At 42.0% G+C, this 20,578-nt stretch overlaps 1 protein-coding gene across 1 annotated transcript; it reads left to right on the plus strand.

Annotated features, from left to right (window-relative positions):
* The first annotated feature begins 2,824 nt into the window (after window positions 1–2,824).
* Window positions 2,825–14,132, plus strand: LOC108790652 (extracellular calcium-sensing receptor-like). Its single transcript, XM_018560963.1, is given in 7 exon segments — window positions 2,825–2,829; window positions 5,519–5,743; window positions 6,360–6,651; window positions 9,606–10,436; window positions 10,912–11,139; window positions 12,414–12,537; window positions 13,222–14,132. Coding segments are annotated over 7 exon segments (2,616 nt in total).
* The last annotated feature ends 6,446 nt before the right edge of the window (window positions 14,133–20,578 follow it).

Here is a 20,578-nt window from a genome sequence, read left to right on the forward strand (position 1 = left end):
ACCCCTGATGTCTCCATAAAGAGGACCTGTCACATATTTTGCTATCACATAAGGGGATTTTCTAACCCCCCTATGTGATAGCAATAAAGTTTCCCCCCCAAAAATGTAAAGTTACAAATAAAAAAGAATTACATTTTTTTTTAAAGTCCCCCCCATACATACACGCATGCAAACAGGCGTCGGGTGCGCATACGTGTGAAAACGACGATTTTGCCCATTACGCCGCACGTTACATATCGCCGCAAACGTCGGAATGAGAGCAATAATTGTAGGGCTATCAATCACTGATAACACTAAACTGATGAGCGGTAAAAGCTTTTAAAGCGTCACCTATGGTCAATTTTGGGCATGGTTATTTTTTGCGATTTCGCGGGTGCACGCAATTTTAAACCATGACATGTTTGGTGTCTATTTACCCGACGTGACCCCGCTTTTTATATTTTACCAAAAATATGGGTAATAAATGGGTGTGGTTACCTGGGGTGTGGCCACTCAAGGGTGTGGTCACTGAGGGGTGTGGTCACTGAGGGGCGCTGTAAAGCTTTCTCGCACAGGGCGCCTAAAGGCCTAAGGCCGGCCCTGCCCGGAGTTATAGTGGACGTCTCAGTATGATTTCCAGCTTCCCTCCTAAGGGCCGAGGATGACGTTGCTGAGGTACTGGGCAGATCGGCGCCATCTTTGAGGCGTCTAGGCGGCCTCGCAGTCTTAAAGAAATCTGTCAGTTTCCTCGGCCCTCCCTTATGTTTACGTTTGTTCATCCTCGTCTCCGGTACAAGAGGAAGACGGGGATGTAAATACTATGTGCTGGCGGTCCCTCTGGTCGTGTTAATATGTCCTGTCACGAATACGAACCCGGAGCTCGTCTCTTAAGCGGCCATCTTCCTCGCCCCCTAAGTATGGTATTTAAGAGCTCTCTCTCTCTCTCTCTCTCTCTCTCTCATTTCTATAATTTATATACCTACAGTATAGATTATTTGTGATTATTAATAATCACTCATCATATTGACACATTCAACAGCATTAGATTGTTGTATATAAAATCAATCTGAGAAGATTTGATATACACTGTGTGCACAATTATTAGGCAAGTGAGTATTTTGACCAATTCACCATTTTTTATACATATTATCCAACTCCAAGCTGTATAAACTTAAGGATTATTGGATTTTAGCATATCAGGTGATGTGTATTTGTGTAATGAGTGAGGGTGTGGCCTAAGGAGATCAAAACCCAACATCACGTTGAGCATAATAATTAGGCAGCTTCTTTTCCTAAGGCAACACGGGCCAAAAAAGAGATTTAGCTGAGTATGAAAAGTAAAAAATAGCAAAAAGTCTTTCAGAGGGATGCAGGACTTTTGAAATTGCTCAGATATTGGGGCGTGATGACAGAACCCTCAAACGTTTTGTTGCAAATAGTCAACAGGGTTGCAAGAAACGTGTTGAGAAAGAAAGACGCCAATAAATTGATAACAAATATTTGAGAAGAATCAAACGTGAAGCTACCAGGAACCCGTTATCCTCCAGCGCTATCATATTCCAGAACTGCAACCTACTTGTTCAGTGCTCAGAGACATGGCCAAGGTAAGGAAGGCTGAAACCCGATCACCACTGAACACACGTCAGGACTGGGCCAAGAAATATCTGAAAACTGATCTTACAAAGGTTTATGGACTGATGAGATGAGTGACTCTTGACGGACCAGATGGATGTGCCCGTGGCTGGATCAGTAACGGGCACAGAGCTCCACTTCGACTCAGACTCCAGCAAGGTGGAAGTGGGGTACTGGTATGGGCCGGTATTAATAAAGAGAGCTAGATGGACCTTTTCGGGTTGAAGATGGACTCAAAATCAACTCCCAAACCTTCTGCCAGTTTGCTTTATCACATGAATCAAAATCCTCCACTGTGTGGCTATCCAGTCAAGGCCTTAAAGATGAAAGAATAATGATATGGCCGCCTTCCTCACCTGACCTAAACCCGATTGAGAACTTGTGGGCCCTTCTTAAATGGGAGATTTACGGTGAAGGAAAACAGTGCACCTCTCTGAGCAGTGTCTGGGAGGCCGTGGTTGCTGCTGCACATAAAGTTGATCGTCAACAGATGAAGAAATTGTCAGACTCCATGGATGGAAGGCTGATGACTGTCATTGAGGAGAAGGGGGGCTATATTGGTCACTGATTTTATTTTTGAATATGTCAGAAATGTTGATTTGTAAATTTTGAGTTGTTTGTTTATTATTCCGACCTTAAAAGATGAAAATAAACAAGTGAGACGGACAAATGTTAGTTTTCCATTTAGTTGCCAAATAATTGTGTACACATAGATATTCTCCTAAGGAAGCCAAAACCTCACTTTTACGTTCTTAAATGTTCAGCTTTGAGGTTTATTTACATTTTGGATTGACCGAGAACTCTGTAGCTGTTCAGCAATGAAATGAATCCTCGAAATTACAACTTGCCTAATAATTGTGCACACAGTGTATATTTCATACATAGATACACTGCAGACAACAATGGACTATATGATACATATCCCTTAGGCTGAAATCAGCTGTGTTGTTGCAGATAATTGGTAGGAATTAGCTCCATTCTCTAGGAACAGAAAGCCCACCGGACGTGTCCAGCAGCGACTTTCTATAATTAACCTTTTCCACCCAAGAACACCGTTTACTATCAGGCTGCCTATAGGCAAGGTTTCTCTGATCCCTATGGCATACTTCTATTAATATATCAGACGGGAATACTGTACATCTACATGTATATATATTAGGAGTATTGATTTGCAATATCCATCTGATTGCACATTCATCGGATAGATTGCACGATGAGGTATGCTGTGATAGTATTTGGCTGTTGCCTTGCAATGATCTTTCTAGGTATAAAGGGAATAATACAGTATTGCTGCGGTTAATTTTTTACTTTTGTTTGGGCCTAGTGGGTAAAGTGCAATTCAAGCCATATATTTATTTGTGCTATTGCTATGCAGTCTGGCTGCAAAAAATAAAGAATATTTTTTCCTATTGAAGAAGAATATATCAAGCTGCCCTGTGCTGACAGCATGCTGGAGATCTGGACTACCGCTCTCACCCCATCTTGGAATTTAGAGTTGAATCCATTAAACTCTATGGGGGGTGGGAAATCATATTGTAACACTTGATCATTTTTAGCACCTATAGGCAAACTACTGTCAGAAAAGTCATGGGACGCTGGGCAATGCCATGTGAGACATGTAGCAACAACCATGCAACAACATTACACAAATACCATACCACTGTAGAAGGTCTTTTCATACTGTTTTGAGGTGAACATTAGAAATACGTACCGTATTTTGCGCTCCATAACACGCACCTGATCATAAGACGTGGGGTAGGGTTCTGTGTAGTTCCTGACAGCTGAGACAGGTGGTCCTGTGATTACAGCGCCACCTGTCTCAGTGATCACACAGAGTAGACGACTGCTCTACGGACTCTATGGTGAGCTCCTATGCCGTGGTCACGGGTCCCCCTGAGAGGAGCGGGGGACCCTGAAAACAGCAGCGGGGGGGGGGGCTGGACAGGATCGCCGCTGCTCCTTTCATACTATACATTTAGCTCTGCTCGTCAGGAGCAGGGCTAAATGTACAAAAAAACTACTCGCCCGGCGCGATTCCACACCCCTAGGTACACTGTCAGCCCCGCTGCCTCAGCTCTCACACATTCGCTCCTTAAGACGCACAGACATTTTTGCCTGCCTTTTGGGGGGTCTTATGGAGCAAAAAATATGGTAATTATTTGAAATGAGGTCTAACTTAAGATCTATATATACAGTACAGTAGAGTAATCAGGACCTCCTTCCTCCTGCTGGAGATCCCTTCAATGATAACTATAGTTACATAGTATTTGAGGCTGAATAAAGACAAATGTCCATCAAGTCCAACCTATTTGTGTATGGTATGGGTGTGGTATTGGTGTGTGGTATGTTTAGGTCCCTGTGTGTTCTCAATTTTAAGAGTACTTGTACCCCTGTATATTACGGTCCCTGAGGAAATCGTCCAATCGCCTCTTGAATGATTCCACACTCTCAGCCGAAATCACAGCATGTGGCAGCGAGTTCCAGACCCTGACTGATGTGACTGAGAAGAACCCCCTTCGCCCCTTGTGCTGAAATTTTTTCTCCACTAATTTTAATCGGTGGCCTCTTGTCCTTGTCATCGAGTTAATTGTAAAGAGTTTGCTGCTAATGTTACTATCCCCGGTAAACATTTTATAGATGAAAATCATGTCCCCCTTAATCTCCTTACTTTCAAGGAGAACATGTTTCATTTTAGTAGCCTGTTCTCATAGCTCAGGTCCTCCATCCCCTTTATGAGTTTGGTTGCCCTCCTCCGGACTCTTTCCAGTTCAAGGACATCCCCTCTGTTCACTGGTGCCCAAAACTGGACCGCATACTCCAGATGAGACCAAACCTGTGATCTATAAAGTGGCACAATTACGGACTTGTCCCTGCAAAACATTCCCCTCTTAATACAGGAAAGGACTCTGCTTGCTTTGTTTACCGCAGCCTGACACTGCGAGATATTATTCAGTCTGTGGTCTACAATGTTTCCCTTTCAGACTTTTCGAGGGGAGCTCCCATTAGTGTGTAATCCGTTTTCTTGTTTTTAACCCCAAAGTGCACAACTCTACATTTATCTACATTAAACCTAATCTGCCATGTGGTTACCCACTCCCCTATTTTATCCAGATCCCCCTGTAATGTTATAGTGTCTGATTCAGTGTCTATTACCCTCCCGATTTTGGTATCATCAGCAAACACTGAAACATGGCTGTTTACCCCCCTCCCCAATATCGTTAATGAATGGATTAAACAGCATGGGGACCAGCACAGAAAGCTCTATAAAGCAGAATTAGGACCTCCATCCTTATGCTGGGGATTCCTCGAGTGATAATAAAGATCTAGTTAGAGGAATCAGGACCTCCTTCCTCCTGCTGGGGATCCCTCTAGTGATAACAAAGATCTATATAGATGAATCAGGACCTCCTTCCTCCTGCTGGGGATCCCTCTAGTGATAACAAAGATCTATATAGATGAATCAGGACCTCCTTCCTCCTGCTGGGGATCCCTCTAGTGATAATAAAGATCTATATAGAGGAATCAGGACCTCCTTTCTCCTGGCAGTGATCTCTCTATTAATGCACCCCAAAATTCTATTCTCTTTACCTGCCTCCTGGTCACACAGTTTGCTCATACGCTTCTGCATTGTCACACTGTCAAGCACTCTTCCAAAGAAGACCACACATGACTGTGCCAACGCCTATTGCACAGACATGGCCCATTGTTGTTACCATTAGGAAACCCAGATGACAACAGCATTGAAAAAAGGACAATTGTTTATGATACACAGTGCTTTACTTTGGCAAAGTAAATATTGTTTAGTTATGGTTTTTAATCAAATCCGATTGGTTGACAATCAATTACATTGAAAATGACTTAAATTGAAAATGACTACAATAGACAACGCCATGTTTTTGTGTTTCAGGTTGGTGACCCTCTTTCAGAAGGCCCCCTGGCACCTCATTTTGTATATCTTCTCTCCAACATACAATTATTCCACTGGACAGAGCTGCTCCCTGCAAACACAAGATATGAAGGGGGTATCTGCAGAAGGGGATGTCATTATTGGTGCGTCATTAAATATTCATTTAGGCAATACATACCCCGAGATGTCATTCAGGCAGAAACCAGGACCAATCATCTGCAAAGAGTAAGAACTTCCTTTTGTGATTAAAAACAATGGGGTTGGATTTCCTATCATTGTGTAAACCCATGTCATATTTATTAGGAAAAACCAATGTGGTGGCGGGATTTATAGCCTCCAGGAATGATACAGCAAGACAAGCAATGGCTCCATTTTGTCTCTGCTCTAACCACCATGCACCATTACCAAGCTGCAAGATTTATCACCCTCACTACCGGCATGTTTTTTATTTCCCAAAAGATTGTGGCAAAAATAAGATCACCTCTGGTTGTCTACCTTCCAAAAAGGGGTCATTTTGGGGGGTTTCATACTGTCCTAGCATATTTATGTGCTATGTTCCATAACAGGATGTGAGAGAAACATTATTTTTCACATTATCTGGTATTTTTCCTGCATATGGTTTAAAAATGATTATTAAATACCACCAAAACAAAGCTGTCTTGAACAAATTTTATAAAATTTATTTGAAAACTGAAAGATTGCCGGGTAATGAAGGGGGTTTAACATGCTGGCCCTGAAGTGCTTACATTTTCTAAAAATAATATATATATATTTTTTTTTTATTTTTTTTGTAACATTGTCAATATTTTGTGATCTATAAAATAACAATGTTTCTTCTTAGTTTTTTCCTGGATAGATATTTACAGCTACAGACCTTTAGGTACGCAGTGAAGGAGATAAACGGCGATCCGAGAATCCTCCCCAACATCACCTTGGGTTTCCGATTTTATGATGCCTGCCGGACTCTTCAGATGGAGCTGCAGGGCACCTTATGCATGTTGTCTGGGCAGAACAAAGCCATACCCAACTTCCAGTGCCAACAGAAGGAGCGGCTGGCTGCCATCATTGGACACTCAACCTCTACCTACTCCATCCTCATGGCTCACATCTTAGGCCTGAGCAGATATCCACAAGTATGTTGCGTGACTTTAATTGCGTTAAATTTTTGCAAGCACATGCAATAATGGTTATAGAGGTGTACTTACCCTCTAATGTATGCTTTTCTTTTTTAGAGTGAGTGATTAGAAACTTGGATCTGTGGCTGAAACAACGAGCTGTAAAGGAAATTCATAATCAGCTAAAGAGTGTCTATGGGGATGCTGTAGTGGACAAGAAGGAGAGACCGAAATTCAACTACAGCGCCCCCATCAACATTCTTTAGCTGATTATGGATTTTCTTAGGTGCACACCCCTCTTTCTCCATAAATTCAATTACAGCTCCTTTTTTAGCCACAGATTTATGGTTCTAATTACTCAATCTGAAAATGAAAAGCATACATTAGTGGGCACCTCTATAACATGGTACATAATCATTCCCAGTCACTCAAATTTCACATTACAGATATGGAGGCAATACTTTTTGATTGACCCTTGTATATCTTATAATGTTTTTAAACTAAGTTTGAATGTTTTTATCCTAAGTGATAGCACATACTGTACGGCATGACAGGTTCAGAACCACTAATGCCCTCCCTGCACTAAGACCAAGCAAACCGGGGACAAACTATGCCCAATCTGAAAATATCACGGCCACAGCTGGCTAGGAACTGATGGCTTTGAATCTGGGTAGTGTGGTGCACAGTACGAAGGTATTTAATTTTTTCTGTGCCAGGCTCTCTTGAGGATGCAGAGAGCAAAGGAAGCATGGGCCACATTGTAGAGTTGATCAGATTCTAATTTAAAACTTGCTTTAAAACTTGCTTTAGGTTGCTTTAAAACTGTTGTTTTTTTTAATCCCTGTGATTGCCATGTCATGTAAGACACGTCCTTGGAGGTCGAAGGATTGAACTTTTTTTTAAAACAATTATCCCTGCAATTGCTTTCAAGGTGTTAGCTGAAGTTGGGCTTACATTTTTTTCTACATAAAGAGGAACTAAGTAGAAGACAAACCAAAAGAAAGCTCAAGTTAGAAATGTCTGAAATAGATCTGAAAGGCCGGCCCGCACCGTGTTCTCTCTTGTCCTTGCTCCAGGACACTCCTGTTATTATTTGACTACGAGAACACAAGACAAAGTGTTCCCAGACCTGTTTTGATCTGAAGTATGTAAACTCTTTCATCGAGCCAGCAAAGTTTCCCATGGAGTGTCTATGAACCGTCATGTCAGTTGTACGACCATCAGATTGGATGCTATCAACAGACCTAGCCGAAGCATACCTTCAGATCACATTGTGATCCATCCCACATTTCACCGGTATACCAGGTTTGCCGTTCAGAATGCTCACTACCAGCCCGTATGCCTCCCATTTAGTCTCAGTTCAGCCCCACAATCTTTCTTAAAGAGTCTTCTGGCCATGGCAGCTCTTCTTCTCAATAAGGCATATTTTCCCCTATTTATCAACATTCTTTAACATGGTGGACAAGGCCTTCCAAACTGAGTCAAGGTTTGCTCCTCAACATTACGGGGGTGATTACATTTACCAATGACGCCAGCCAAAATGGATGGGGAGCGCATTGTTCTGACCAATACACTAAGGGAAGTTGGGGTCATTTCATATGCCATCGCCTAGAACTGAAAGCAGCGGAAGAAGCGATAAACGCATTTGTGCATTACTACGCGGACACTACTTGTCTAGACATGTTTAGGAACTTCAGGTTTTTTCTTTCAGACCTCTGTATTGTCAAATTTACCATGACAAAATTGTTCTGCATCCTGTTCTTGCCTAAGAAGCGGTGATGATGTTTTACTTTAACTGGGAAATGGTCCTGTCTTCTTGATTCTCCAGAACAGGGAAAGTGAGCTGAATTGGAGAATTTTTCCAAATCAGCTATTTTGGCCTAGATTGTTCTCTTCTCCTGCCTTCTCCAAGCCCTTCACCCTTTAGTGAATAACCCTTTATATGTTTTCTGGATCCTCTCAGCCCCTTTGGCCGAGAGTCCTGGGCACCAAACACACCAATCACCATAGTGACACAGCACTAACCTGTCACACCCCATTGAGAGTTTTTCTCTTTATTTCTGTTACTATGACACCTGTACAAAAAATGGGGGAATGCCTGTCACTGGGACAGAAAATCTTTTTTAAAAATGTCACAACTACCAAAAATGTATATCTGCCTTTCTAGGTGTCCCCATTAAAGATATTTACCATTAACATTTGTACTGACAGGATAAACCTCCCCAATAAGGACACATAGGGGTTGATTTACTAACCTTTTAAACACACCACGAACGTGTATACACCTCTGTAGTGTGTTCCCTCCCAGCATGATCTATGGGAGGAATCGAAACACCTTTGTAGTGTGTACACACCCAGCAGGTGTGTTGTGCAAAGCCCTGCAATGAATTGCAAGGTAATGTGGTGTAAATTAGCTCTATGTTATGTTGCTTGAGTTGATGAATGCAGGAATGTAAATGCATGAGCTAACCATTTTTGTCTAAACTGTGAAGCAGCATTATATATGCATCATGTGCATGATTTTTCCATATATGGCATTAGTGGAAATATGCTTTTAGAGACTTTTTGGTTGATAAATATGTTTTGCTGTGTGAAAATCACACACACCTGGTGTGTGTGTGTGTTTAGGTTAGTAAATCACCCCCATAGGCTCAAACCCTTTCCTACTCTATCCAAAATTAAATGAAAACTTTTGTTTGTAGTTGGGCTTTCATGCTCTGACATCTACACAATGGTCTGTCTCCGCAGCTGCTGGCAGGGGACAGACTTTTCTACTCAGGTTGTAGCTGCTTTAGAAAGAAAATTAACTTTAAGATACAATGTATTTAACTATCTTTTGTTTTGATGTATTTAGCTGATATAAACTAAGAGTTTAAATGGAATTTACTCAAATAATTAAACATATAGAAATAATAGATATACTGTATATAATTTTGCTACTTTTACTAATTTTGGTTATCTTTGCACAACAGATCAGTCACCTTTCAACCAGTCATCTTCTAAGCGATAGGACACAATTTCCATCCTTCTTCCGGACGGTGCCCAGTGATGTATTTCAGTCACAAGGACTGGCCCACCTTGTGTTGCATTTTGGGTGGACATGGGTGGGTTTGATCGCTTTTGACAATGACTATGGATTTCATGGCATTAGGATCCTTCAAAAAATTATCTTACAATTTGGAGTGTGCGTGGAGTTCATTGTCTACATCCAGAGCAGCCGTCCAGATCGTAACATCCCTCACATCATTCAGACGATCAAGAGATCGACAGCCAAAGCTGTGGTCATATTCGCATCTGCGGCTGAGTTGATTTCCTTATTTAATGACCTCATCAAACATAATGTTACAGGAAAGACTTGGGTCGCCAGCGAAGCGTGGGCTACATCTTCTATCCTACTAAATTAAAAATACTGGAACCTTCTCCTAGGTACTGTAGGCTTTGCCTTTCACAGTGACTATTTTGAAGGGTTTCAGGAATTTGTCAACATAATTAGGTTCTCTAATGAGTCAGTAGACCCATGGGACAATATGTTCTTGGAGGGCAACATGGATTGCAAAGTCAAAGAATTCCAAAACTTAACATTTCAAACAGAAAAGCCACCAAGAGCCTGCACACTAGAAGAGAAAGTTAAAAACTTGAGGATTGGTATGAGTAATGTAACCGATCTAAGATGGTTGTACTACCTCTACTGTGCTGTGAAGGTTATAGCTCAGGCTTCACATGACCTTTCTATGTGCAAAAAAGGAAATGGACCTTTTATAAATAGAAGCTGCTCGGGACTCTGGAACTTCCGACCATGGCAGGTAAGACTTGAACTATATCTTTGATAAAGAACTTGAAGTTAATTACTACAAAGCCTAACAATAACTCTTATGGGACTCCTCAAAAATATACATTTCTTTATCCAATACCTACAAGATAAAATGTATATAGATGCAAAAAAAACCCCAGACCATACAGTTCCCACAAACACACTCCAAAATCGTGTGCAGGGAGATTGGGGGCTGTTATAGCTGCAATTGGGTGGGGACAACTCCATATTTATGGCTATGGTGTTGGAACAGGATATTTAGCATTTTCAAAAAGGTGCGATGGTCAGGTGTCCACCAACTTTTGGTCATATTATTTAAGGCTACTTTTGTCACACCACCCTATTTTAGCTCTTCATATTAAGAGTACCTACAATGAACGTGTGAGGGCATTCTCATGTTGATGGTGGGCCCTGAATGAGAAGAGAATTTCCAGACTAGCTCTAAATACCCCTTTTGCATTTTTCAGATGCTACACTATATGAAGAATGTTCGGGCAAACCTGAGCGATGGAGCTGAACTGTTCTTTGATTATAATGGGGACCCTCCGCCTGCGTACGATATTGTAAACTGGCAACAAGGCCAAGATGGAGTTATGAGACAGATCAAAGTGGGAAGTTATCGAAGTTCATCTGTTGGCAATCACACACTGGCAATCAACACAAGTACTTTGCAATGGTCTTCAGGAAGTCCAGCAGTAAGATTGGGTGTAATTCATGTTTGACATTTTTCTCTCATTCACACATCCAAAAATTGAATTCCTCTTAGCAGTGTCAGGGATGGGATACTTATGTGGGCTCCTGACACAGCAAGAAGTGAACGCTTTGTCTTCTTTTTCAACCAAGGTTACACAATTGTGTATTTGTATGTGTATATATGCAGTACATGTTTTCATGTTTTTCCTTTTAAAAACACTACGAGAACAGAAAAAGATCCAGAAATCCAGTGAGCCTTCTGTTTTGTTTCTGGCAACCCAGCATCTGCTGCAGTAAAATCCTAGGCAGCGTTGTCAGCCCTGCCTGAGATGTCATCTACTAGACTCATCTATCCCCTACCTCTCTTTATTCCTTTACACATGCCAAGATTATTTTCTTCCATAGCAAACAATGCTGCTGCCTTGACTACCAAGAGCATATCTGTAAAAGATAAGTCAAGGCAACTGGACTTGCTGTATATTTCTTGAAGGCGTTTCACTGGTCATGCGACCAGCTTTCTCAAATCAGAATGACTTGTACAAAACATTATCTGGGAATAAATATGGTGAATGTTGTTCCAATCTACATATTCTGTTAATCGCAACCAGGTGTTGATTGCCTTTTCATAATTGGAGCTGGGAGGTGTTAAAACAGCATTGTATGTGGCAGACACAATATATATCCTTTTCTAGGATGCGTACTTGACTGTCTTCAAAGGAGTGACCTGTTCCTATGGCCAGGGTCAGACTAACATAGGGGCTAATGGAGCGCCAGCTCCAGGCCCACCCGTGAAAATATGCCCTGATGGATCACCTCGGCATGCCCGATGGGCTGAACACAATCAGGCAGAGGTACTGGTGGCTCTCTAATCAGGCATATTAGGTGGCCGCACGCTGGCCTCAGCAAGGAGTGTGCAGCCACCATATAAGAGAGCCTCCCCTGCTGCTTCCCTTCCGACCGAGAGCACCAGTCCCATGTGCTCTTAATCCGGCCCTGCCTATGGCTGTATACCATGTTTCACAAAAGGACACTGTACCTGAAAGGATATTTCTCGATTCGCTATATTTAAATTAGAAGGTGTAAGACACAACAAGGGGCCTATTTATTGATAGTCTCACCCATGATTCACCCATGATTCACCCATTCACCCACCAGGTGCTATAAGTTAGAAACTGCTGAGTAAATCAAAGCCCCGTCATACTGTATACCCAACATGGAAACAAAAAATTGTATCCTTGGCATTTATTCTGTTTTTTTATATTAATTCCTTTCCCAGGTGCCAGTTTCGGTTTGCAGTGACAACTGTCCATCTGGTTTCAGAATGGCATTCATTAAAGGAGAACCAAGTTGTTGCTTCCAGTGTACCCCCTGTTCACATGGAGAGTTTTCCAATAAGACCAGTAAGTCGGTAAAAGAGACACCATATGGGCAAAAGTTTGTGCATAACTGATCATCACCCTGACATTATGTGGCCAAACGTACTGTATATGGACACTTCTCCAAGTGATTGAGTTCAGGTGCTTTCAGTGAAGGGTACTTGTAATGTTACAGTATACAGAGGCATTTTAGATAGCTGTGTCCCTTCAACCTTGTTATAAGAGTTTGGTGAAGGCCCTTTTCTCTTCCAGCATGACCGTACCCTGTGTACAAAGCCAGCTCCATAAAGGCATGGTTTGGTAAGTTTGGTGCATGGGAATGCAAGTGTCCTACACAGAGTTCTGACCTCAACCCTTCTGAACAGATTTGGATGAATTGGAATGCTAATTGCAAGCCAGGTCTTCTCGTTCAACCTCAGTACCAGACCTTACAAATGCTCTTTTGACTGAATGGACAGAAATATCCAGAGGCACACTCCAAAATCTTGTGGAAAGCCTTCCCAGAAGAGTGGAAGCTTCATATTCACAAAGGAAGGGAACAACCCCAAACTAACCTCCACTTTTTTTTTTAATTGGATGTACAACGAATTCATATAGGGTTGATGGTCAGGTGTCCACAACTTTTTGATCAAATCGTTTATAAAGCTTTATAGAAAGCTGTCATTTCAGGGCAGTGAACTTTTATTATTATTATTATTTTTTTTTTAGACTCTGCTGAATGCTTTAAATGCCCATGGAATGAATGGCCAAGTCCAGAAAATGACAGATGCTTGCCAAAACCCATTGAATATCTCAAGTTTGAAGAGCCGTTGGGAATCACATTAGCATGTACCAGCATTGTATCATCCCTTGTCCCTTTAGCCATTTTATGGCTTTTTATTCATTATAAAACGACTCCTGTTGTCCGTGCCAACAATTATAACATCAGTTGTCTGCTTCTGATCTCCCTTTCCCTTTGCTTCTTGTGCTCCTTGGCCTTCATTGGTTATCCTCAACGCCAAAAGTGTCTTCTACGGCAGGTAGCCTTTGGGATGGTTTTTGCCCTTTGTGTGTCGTGTGTATTGGCCAAAACCCTGATGGTTATGATCGCATTTAGAGCCACCAAACCAAACAGCAACTTTAGAAAATTGGCTAATCCAAGTTTTTCCTACAAAGTAATCAGTTTGGGAACTTTTGTACAGTCTCTTATTTGTACCTTTTGGCTTTTATTCTTCCCACCGTACCCCCAATACAACAATAAAACCGAACCTGAAATTCTTGTTCTTGAATGCAACGAGGGATCATTGATTGCCTTTTGGTGTACTTTGGGCTATCTTGGTGTTTTAGCTATATTCAGTTTTCTAGTCGCTTTCTTGGCTAGGCAGCTTCCGGATAACTTTAATGAAGCCAAATACATTACCTTCAGCATGTTGGCCTTCCTTAGTGTTTGGCTGGCCTTCATACCAGCCCACCTTTCCATTACCACCAAGTACACAGTAGCCACGGAAATTTTTGCTATCTTGTCCTCTACCTGGGCGATGCTTGGTTGCATGTTTGTTCCAAAATGTTATATCATTTTACTCCGTCCCAATGTAAACTCCAAAAAACATCTCATTAAGACATCTGACAACAGGGAATAACATTCAGAGAATAAATTAAATATATTCTTCCCCAGATTTAAGTTTTCTCATTTTGACTCTGTGGAATACTTCTAATTGTAACAGTATTAACCAATACAATAAAACGATGTCCTTATTGCAATGTATATTTATTTTTGCATTGTTTAGTTACTAACTTTTAGATGAAAAAGCATCTCAACTATATGAGAAGGTAAAGTTCCAAATCGAACGATGACATTCTCCTCTTCACAATCTAAAAATAACATTTTTATTTCCAGCAAAAAGAATATGAAAGTCAAAACCAAAGTCATAATCAATATCTTTCAACCCCGGGGGGCACAAATATAGTAAACATGTGTTTTTTTTCTGTGAGTATATCTAAGCGCTAGTAAACTAAAGTGCAGAAAAACTAAAATTTCAGCATCTAATAGTGTAAGTAAGTATGGTGTTTAAGAGCCAATTCTCTGTTAGGGTTTAAAGGAGAACTATGAGGTGAGTGATTTTCACTCAATCTCGTAGTTGGAGCCGACGTGTGACAATGAAGCGGTCACAGGTCGGCTCAAAAGATCGGGAAGTTAGCGAACACATACCGTGGTTCACTCACTTCCCGATCATGTTCCTGTAGAGAGCTGTGACTGTCACTCACGGCTCCCTGCAGGGATCCCCCCAACCCCATAGCTCTCCTTTAAGTTACAGTGATACTAAATTCATGCATTTTGGTACCTTATTATGACTATTAACAACAATGTATCTTATTTGTGTATCACTCGGCTGTAGATCCTCCAACACAATCTATCTATCTATCTATCTATCTGTCTGTCTGTCTGTCTGTCTGTCTGTCTGTCTGTCTGTCTGTCTGTCTGTCTGTCTGTCTGTCTATCTATCTATCTATCTATCTATCTATCTATCTATCTATCTATTTATCTATCTTTTATGCCTATAGTATAAATTATTGTGTGATTATTTGTGATTATTAATAATCAATCATCATATTGATACATTCAACAGCATTAGATTGTTGTATATAAGATCAAGAGAAGATTTATGATATATTTCATACATAGATACACCGCAGACAGCAATGGACTATATGATACATATCCCTTAGGCTGAAATCAGCTGTGTTGTTGCAGATAATTGGGAGGAATTAGCTCCATTCTCTAGGAACAGAAAGCCCACCGGACGTGTCCAGCAGCGACTTTCTATAATTAACCTTTTCCACCCAAGAGCATCATTTACTATCAGTCTGCCTATAAACAAGGTTTCTCTGATCCCTATGGCATACTTCTATTAATATATCAGACGGGAATACTGTACATCTACATGTATATATATTAGGAGTATTGATTTGCAGTATCCATCTGATCGCATATTCATCGGATAGATTGCACGATGAGGTATGCTGTGATAGTATTTGCCTGTTGCCTTGCAATGATCTTTTTAGGTATAAAGGGAATATTCCAGTATTGCTGGGGTTAATGTTGTACTTTTGTTTGGGCCTAGTGGGTAAAGTGCAATTCAAGTAATATATTTATTTTTACTATTGCTATGCAGTCAGGCTGTAAAAAATGAAGAATATATCAAGCTGCCCTGTGCTGACAGCATGCTGGAGATCTGGACCACCACTCTCACAACCATCTTAGAATTTAGAGGTGAATCCATGAAACTCTATGGGGGAGGGGAGCAATCGGGTTGCAACACTTGCCCATTTTTAGGGCTACTAGGCAAACTACTGTCAGAAAAGTGATGGGACGCTGGGCACTGCCATGTGAGACATGCAGCGATGCAACAACATTACACAAATTCCATACCACTGTAGAAGGTCTTTTCATACTGTTTTGAGGTGAACATTAAAAATACATCATTATTTTAAATATTATGCTCAGGGAATTCCCCAAAGTTGTACTTGGTGTTACAGAACAGTGCCATTTTCACACACAGTCTCGGTGACAGCGCAATTGATATTTTCTCACAGTGCACCCCAATATGATCCATTTAGCTTTAGCAGGGACACGTGCTTTTCATCAAAAGGTAACAGGTCCACTTTGACTGCTAATAGAAATTGTCTAGTAGTTTTATTCTATTCTACTTCTATCTTCCTGCAAGTTCTTATTAGGAATTAGGAGACCACAGATGACAGCAGTGTAATATGCTGTATTTTTTGAAATCTTGTGTCCGGTTTTCATGTCAGCTGAGCCCCAGACATAAGATGTCAGAACTTCAGGCGGATGGGACAGCCCCGGTGTCCTACTGCTGAGGCTGCACTGTGTTGGAGGCTGTGAGCTGACGTGCGGTCTGTGGAGCTCCTCACAGTAAGTTCTCCCGTTCTGTGATTGTTTTCATTCTGTCTGGTGGAGGTGCAGGGTGAGTGTCTGTGTTCTTTGTTGAAAGATATGTGTTCTGATCGTTTGTCATCTGTGACAATATCACCTGCGGTCCCGGGGGAACTGCGAGGGGGGAGAGGAAAAGTGAGTGTGTGTAGATGCTGCTCTAAAATCTTCACTGTTACATATCTGTATAATATATATGCAGCTAAATAGCCTTGTGTGTGTGTGTGTGTGTGCGTATACATATATATATACACTATATTACCAAAAGTATTTCTGCCTCATTGAGGACTGCGCACTACTGGGAGAAAGTCCCCTTCGAACCCCTTGCATTATGTGACCAGGCTGAAAATTTCATAAGGAGATTCCATCCAGTGTGCCCCCAGGAATTGCCTTGCTGTTAGCAACTTATAACTGAGATAGAATGAGGCCGAGCACAAGACAGGATTGTAGTCCAAAGTTGAGGTCAGTAATCAGAAATGTTGTAAACTAGCCACCGCTCCAACCTCGCTCCCGGGATGGACTACAATCTCAATACAAATTAGTAAACTAAACAGGAGATTGTAGTCCATCCCGGGAGTGAGCTTGGAGCGGTGACTACTTTACAACACACAGAGGGACCATAGGGAACAAAAGTATCCCCCCTCCAGAAGGAAGGACAGTGTCAGCACCAATTCAGAGATGATTGGAGGATCTACAGCCGAGTGATACACAAATAAGATGCATAGTTGTCGCGCTCACCCCCGAAGGAGCCGCTGAATATTGAAATAGGTTCTCCTACCTGTTGGTTCCAGCTGCCAGTCCCCTTTGAATCAGCAACAGCACACCGACACTCACGGACAGAACGGCTCGAGTCTCAGGGTCTTTTTTTTTTAGGGATCGATCAAGGCCCCTCGACCGCGGCTGTCTACACAAGTGACCGATCAGAGTCTGCCCTTGTGTAGACGAATTATCACTGTAGTCGGCATCAGTCGATCTGGTAGTGGACGGAACTTGATGCAGGTACTCCCACAGCCGCGGGTCCGCTCAATTCCTTCGCCTCTTCACAGCGTCCGGTCCCCCAATCCACCCGGTAGACACTCGGTGGTAGGTCCGATGCGATGAGTTCCATGAAGCAATCTCCACAACGGTCACAGCCACTCCATGCTTTGATGAGATCTTGGGTTCCCCAAAAAGACAGTTCACAAAAATATTTGAAAACTCAAAATCTTCAGTCGGTTGCTAGGGGCAACGGCAGCAAAAACTAGGTCAGGAGAATCCTGGACGAGCCCCACACGTGTCGCGCTCACCCCCGAAGGAGCCGCTGAATATTGAAATAGGTTCTCCTACCTGTTGGTTCCAGCTGCCAGTCCCCTTTGAATCAGCAACAGCACACCGACACTCACGGACAGAACGGCTCGAGTCTCAGGGTCTTTTTTTTTTAGGGTATTTATTTGCAACATCAATAGGAGAGAGAGGGTTTAGGGTCTGTAGGATGCCATAGGAAATACTTCGGAGGACAGCTTTCTCCCTTAGCAACTGCTAATGCTGATATCGCTGTGATCTGGCCCCTAGGACCAATAGTAGTAGTAATACTGTGAACAGATACCTGGAATGGGTGAGGGCTCTCCCTTGTGGGACCCAGACGGACGCTCGCACCAGCTCCTCTGCGGTACCCCTCAAAAACGGACTCCTCCTCTGACCCAGCTTCCATCAGGTATTTTCCTCTTTAGGATCTGGAACTTCTGTGCCCTCAGCATCTGCAACTGCCAAGGAGCACTCCAGTTAAATGAGAGTATCTTCTTAGAACAAGGCACCCAACACCTGCCACGTGTATGGGCCCAGTGAAGTATCAGTGTATCCTTAGGCCTCCAGGCCCCTCAGCACCTGCCATGTGCTGAGGCCCAGGCCATTTGCTCTGCATCACACACAGTCCTCCTAGGGCAAGGCCCCTAGGGGGAAGAGAGCTCTCCACAGTGTCCCCAGACCTTTTATTACCTGCCCTCAATCATGCCTCTGAGTCATCCTACTCAGGGATTGGATAGGGCCAGGTGCATAGTCATAACCTGAGGATGGATCCTCCCTCACTGTATGCCAAGGCTCCCTTTCCCTCAGCAACAGGAGGAGCAATCGATCCAGCAGATTCAGAGACACCTATAGAATACAGAGCTCTGTATAATCAGTATCTAGACTGGTTACAGTCCAGATATCTCTAAATTGAATAGCGACATTTTAGAGGGCGCTACATAGTTAAGGGACTTCAATGCATTTTAAGAATTAACTCCTGAATTTAATTTTGTATTTAAAGTTGGGAGCACAAACCAGGAGCCCGGCACAAATGAATGGAACATGAAGGCCCTCCCAGCGTGTCTGCACCCAACTGTGAAAGCAAAGCAAAAATGACGCCCAGATTTATTGATAACTTGCTTTTAAAATAAACTGGAAAACAAAGTTGACAATAGAGGTGGAACTAACGACGCTCATACACGAAGCAAACCCACATAGATTGCAACCTCTCTATTAAATGGTCTCTATCACACATACAGTAAATGTTGTCTAGCACCACAGAACATTATAAGTGTTCAAGAATGAAGCCACACTCAAAGTGGACATGACAGCCAGGAACAGGTGATTTAGTCATAGAACTGTCCAAAAACAGCAAGAAACATAGAAGAGTGATGGCCAAGTGGTCCATCATGTCTGCCCTTTTTTAAACTTTTTTTGCCAATATTTATGAACCTTCTTAGCCTCTTTCTACAGTTGCCATGGTGCTGCACATGTGATCAGCTATGATACCAGCCAATTGAAGCATGAAAGGTTGGTTGAGAGCTGATCTAAGCAACACACACAGTTATCCCCAGAGTAATGCCCTTAAATGTGATTATGTTGAGAAACAGTTAAATCATTGGGTGTAATGCCGCTTTAAGCTCCTGCAGGCTTTCCTGTTGTATTTTTGCAACATCTCAGGTGTTGCAACATTTATGTTGCTGTCTCTGCACTCATTCCATCTTATAAATATATTTTAGTAAGTGAGATCTTCAGAGTTGAACACATAGTTTGAAATGAGGTCTAACTTAGGATCTATATAGATGAATCAGGACCTCCTCCCTCCTGCTGGAGATCCCTCTAGTGATAACTAAAGATCTATATAGAGGAATCAGGACCTCCATCCTGCTGCTGGTGATCCCTCTAGTGATACCTAAAGATCTATATAGAGGAATCAGGACCTCCTTCCTCCTGCTGGTGACCCCTCTAGTGATAACTAAAGATCTATACAGAGGAATCAGGATCTCCTTCCTCCTGCTGGAGATCCCTCTAGTGATAACTAAAGATCTATATAGAGGAATCAGGACCTCCTTCCTCCTGCTGGAGATCCCTCTAGTGATAATTAAAGATCTATATAGAGGAATCAGGACCTCCTTCCTCCTGCTGGAGATCCCTCTAGTAATAACTAAAGATCTATATAGAGGAATCAGGACCTCCTTCCTCCTGTTGGGGATCCCTCTAGTGATAACTAAAGATCTGTATAGAGTAATCAGGACCTTCTTCCTCATGCTGGTGATCCCTCTAGTGATGCACCCCAGAATTCTATTCTCTTTACCTGCCTCCTGGTCACACAGTTTGCTCATTTGCTTCTGCATTGTCACGGTGTCAAGCACTTTCACAAAGAAGACCACACATGACTGTGCCAACGCCTATTGCACAGACATGGCCCATTGTTGTCACCATTAGGAAACCCAGATGACCACAGAATGGAAAAAAGGACAATTGTTTATGATACACAGTGTTTTACTTTGGCAAACTAAATATCATTTAGTCACAGTTTTTAATAAAATCTGATTGTTTGACTCAATGAATTAAATTGAAAATGACTACAATAGACAACGCCATGTTTTTGTGTTTCAGATCCTTTATATAGTTAAAAAGATGGTTATTAAATACCACCAAAACAAAGCTGTCTCAAACAAATTCTATAACATTCATTCAGGTACAGAGTTGCATGACCAAGTAATTGTCAGTCATCACAGTGCTGAAAACTGAAAGATTGCCGGGTAATGATGGGGGTACAACATGCCAGCCCTGAATTGCTTACATTTTTTAAAATAATATAATGGGTTTTTTTTTTAACATTGTCAATATTTTGTAATATATAAAATAACA

Source organism: Nanorana parkeri, unplaced genomic scaffold (assembly GCF_000935625.1).
Source record: "Nanorana parkeri isolate BGI_ZX_2015 unplaced genomic scaffold, ASM93562v1 scaffold491, whole genome shotgun sequence".
Lineage (NCBI taxonomy): Eukaryota > Metazoa > Chordata > Amphibia > Anura > Dicroglossidae > Nanorana > Nanorana parkeri.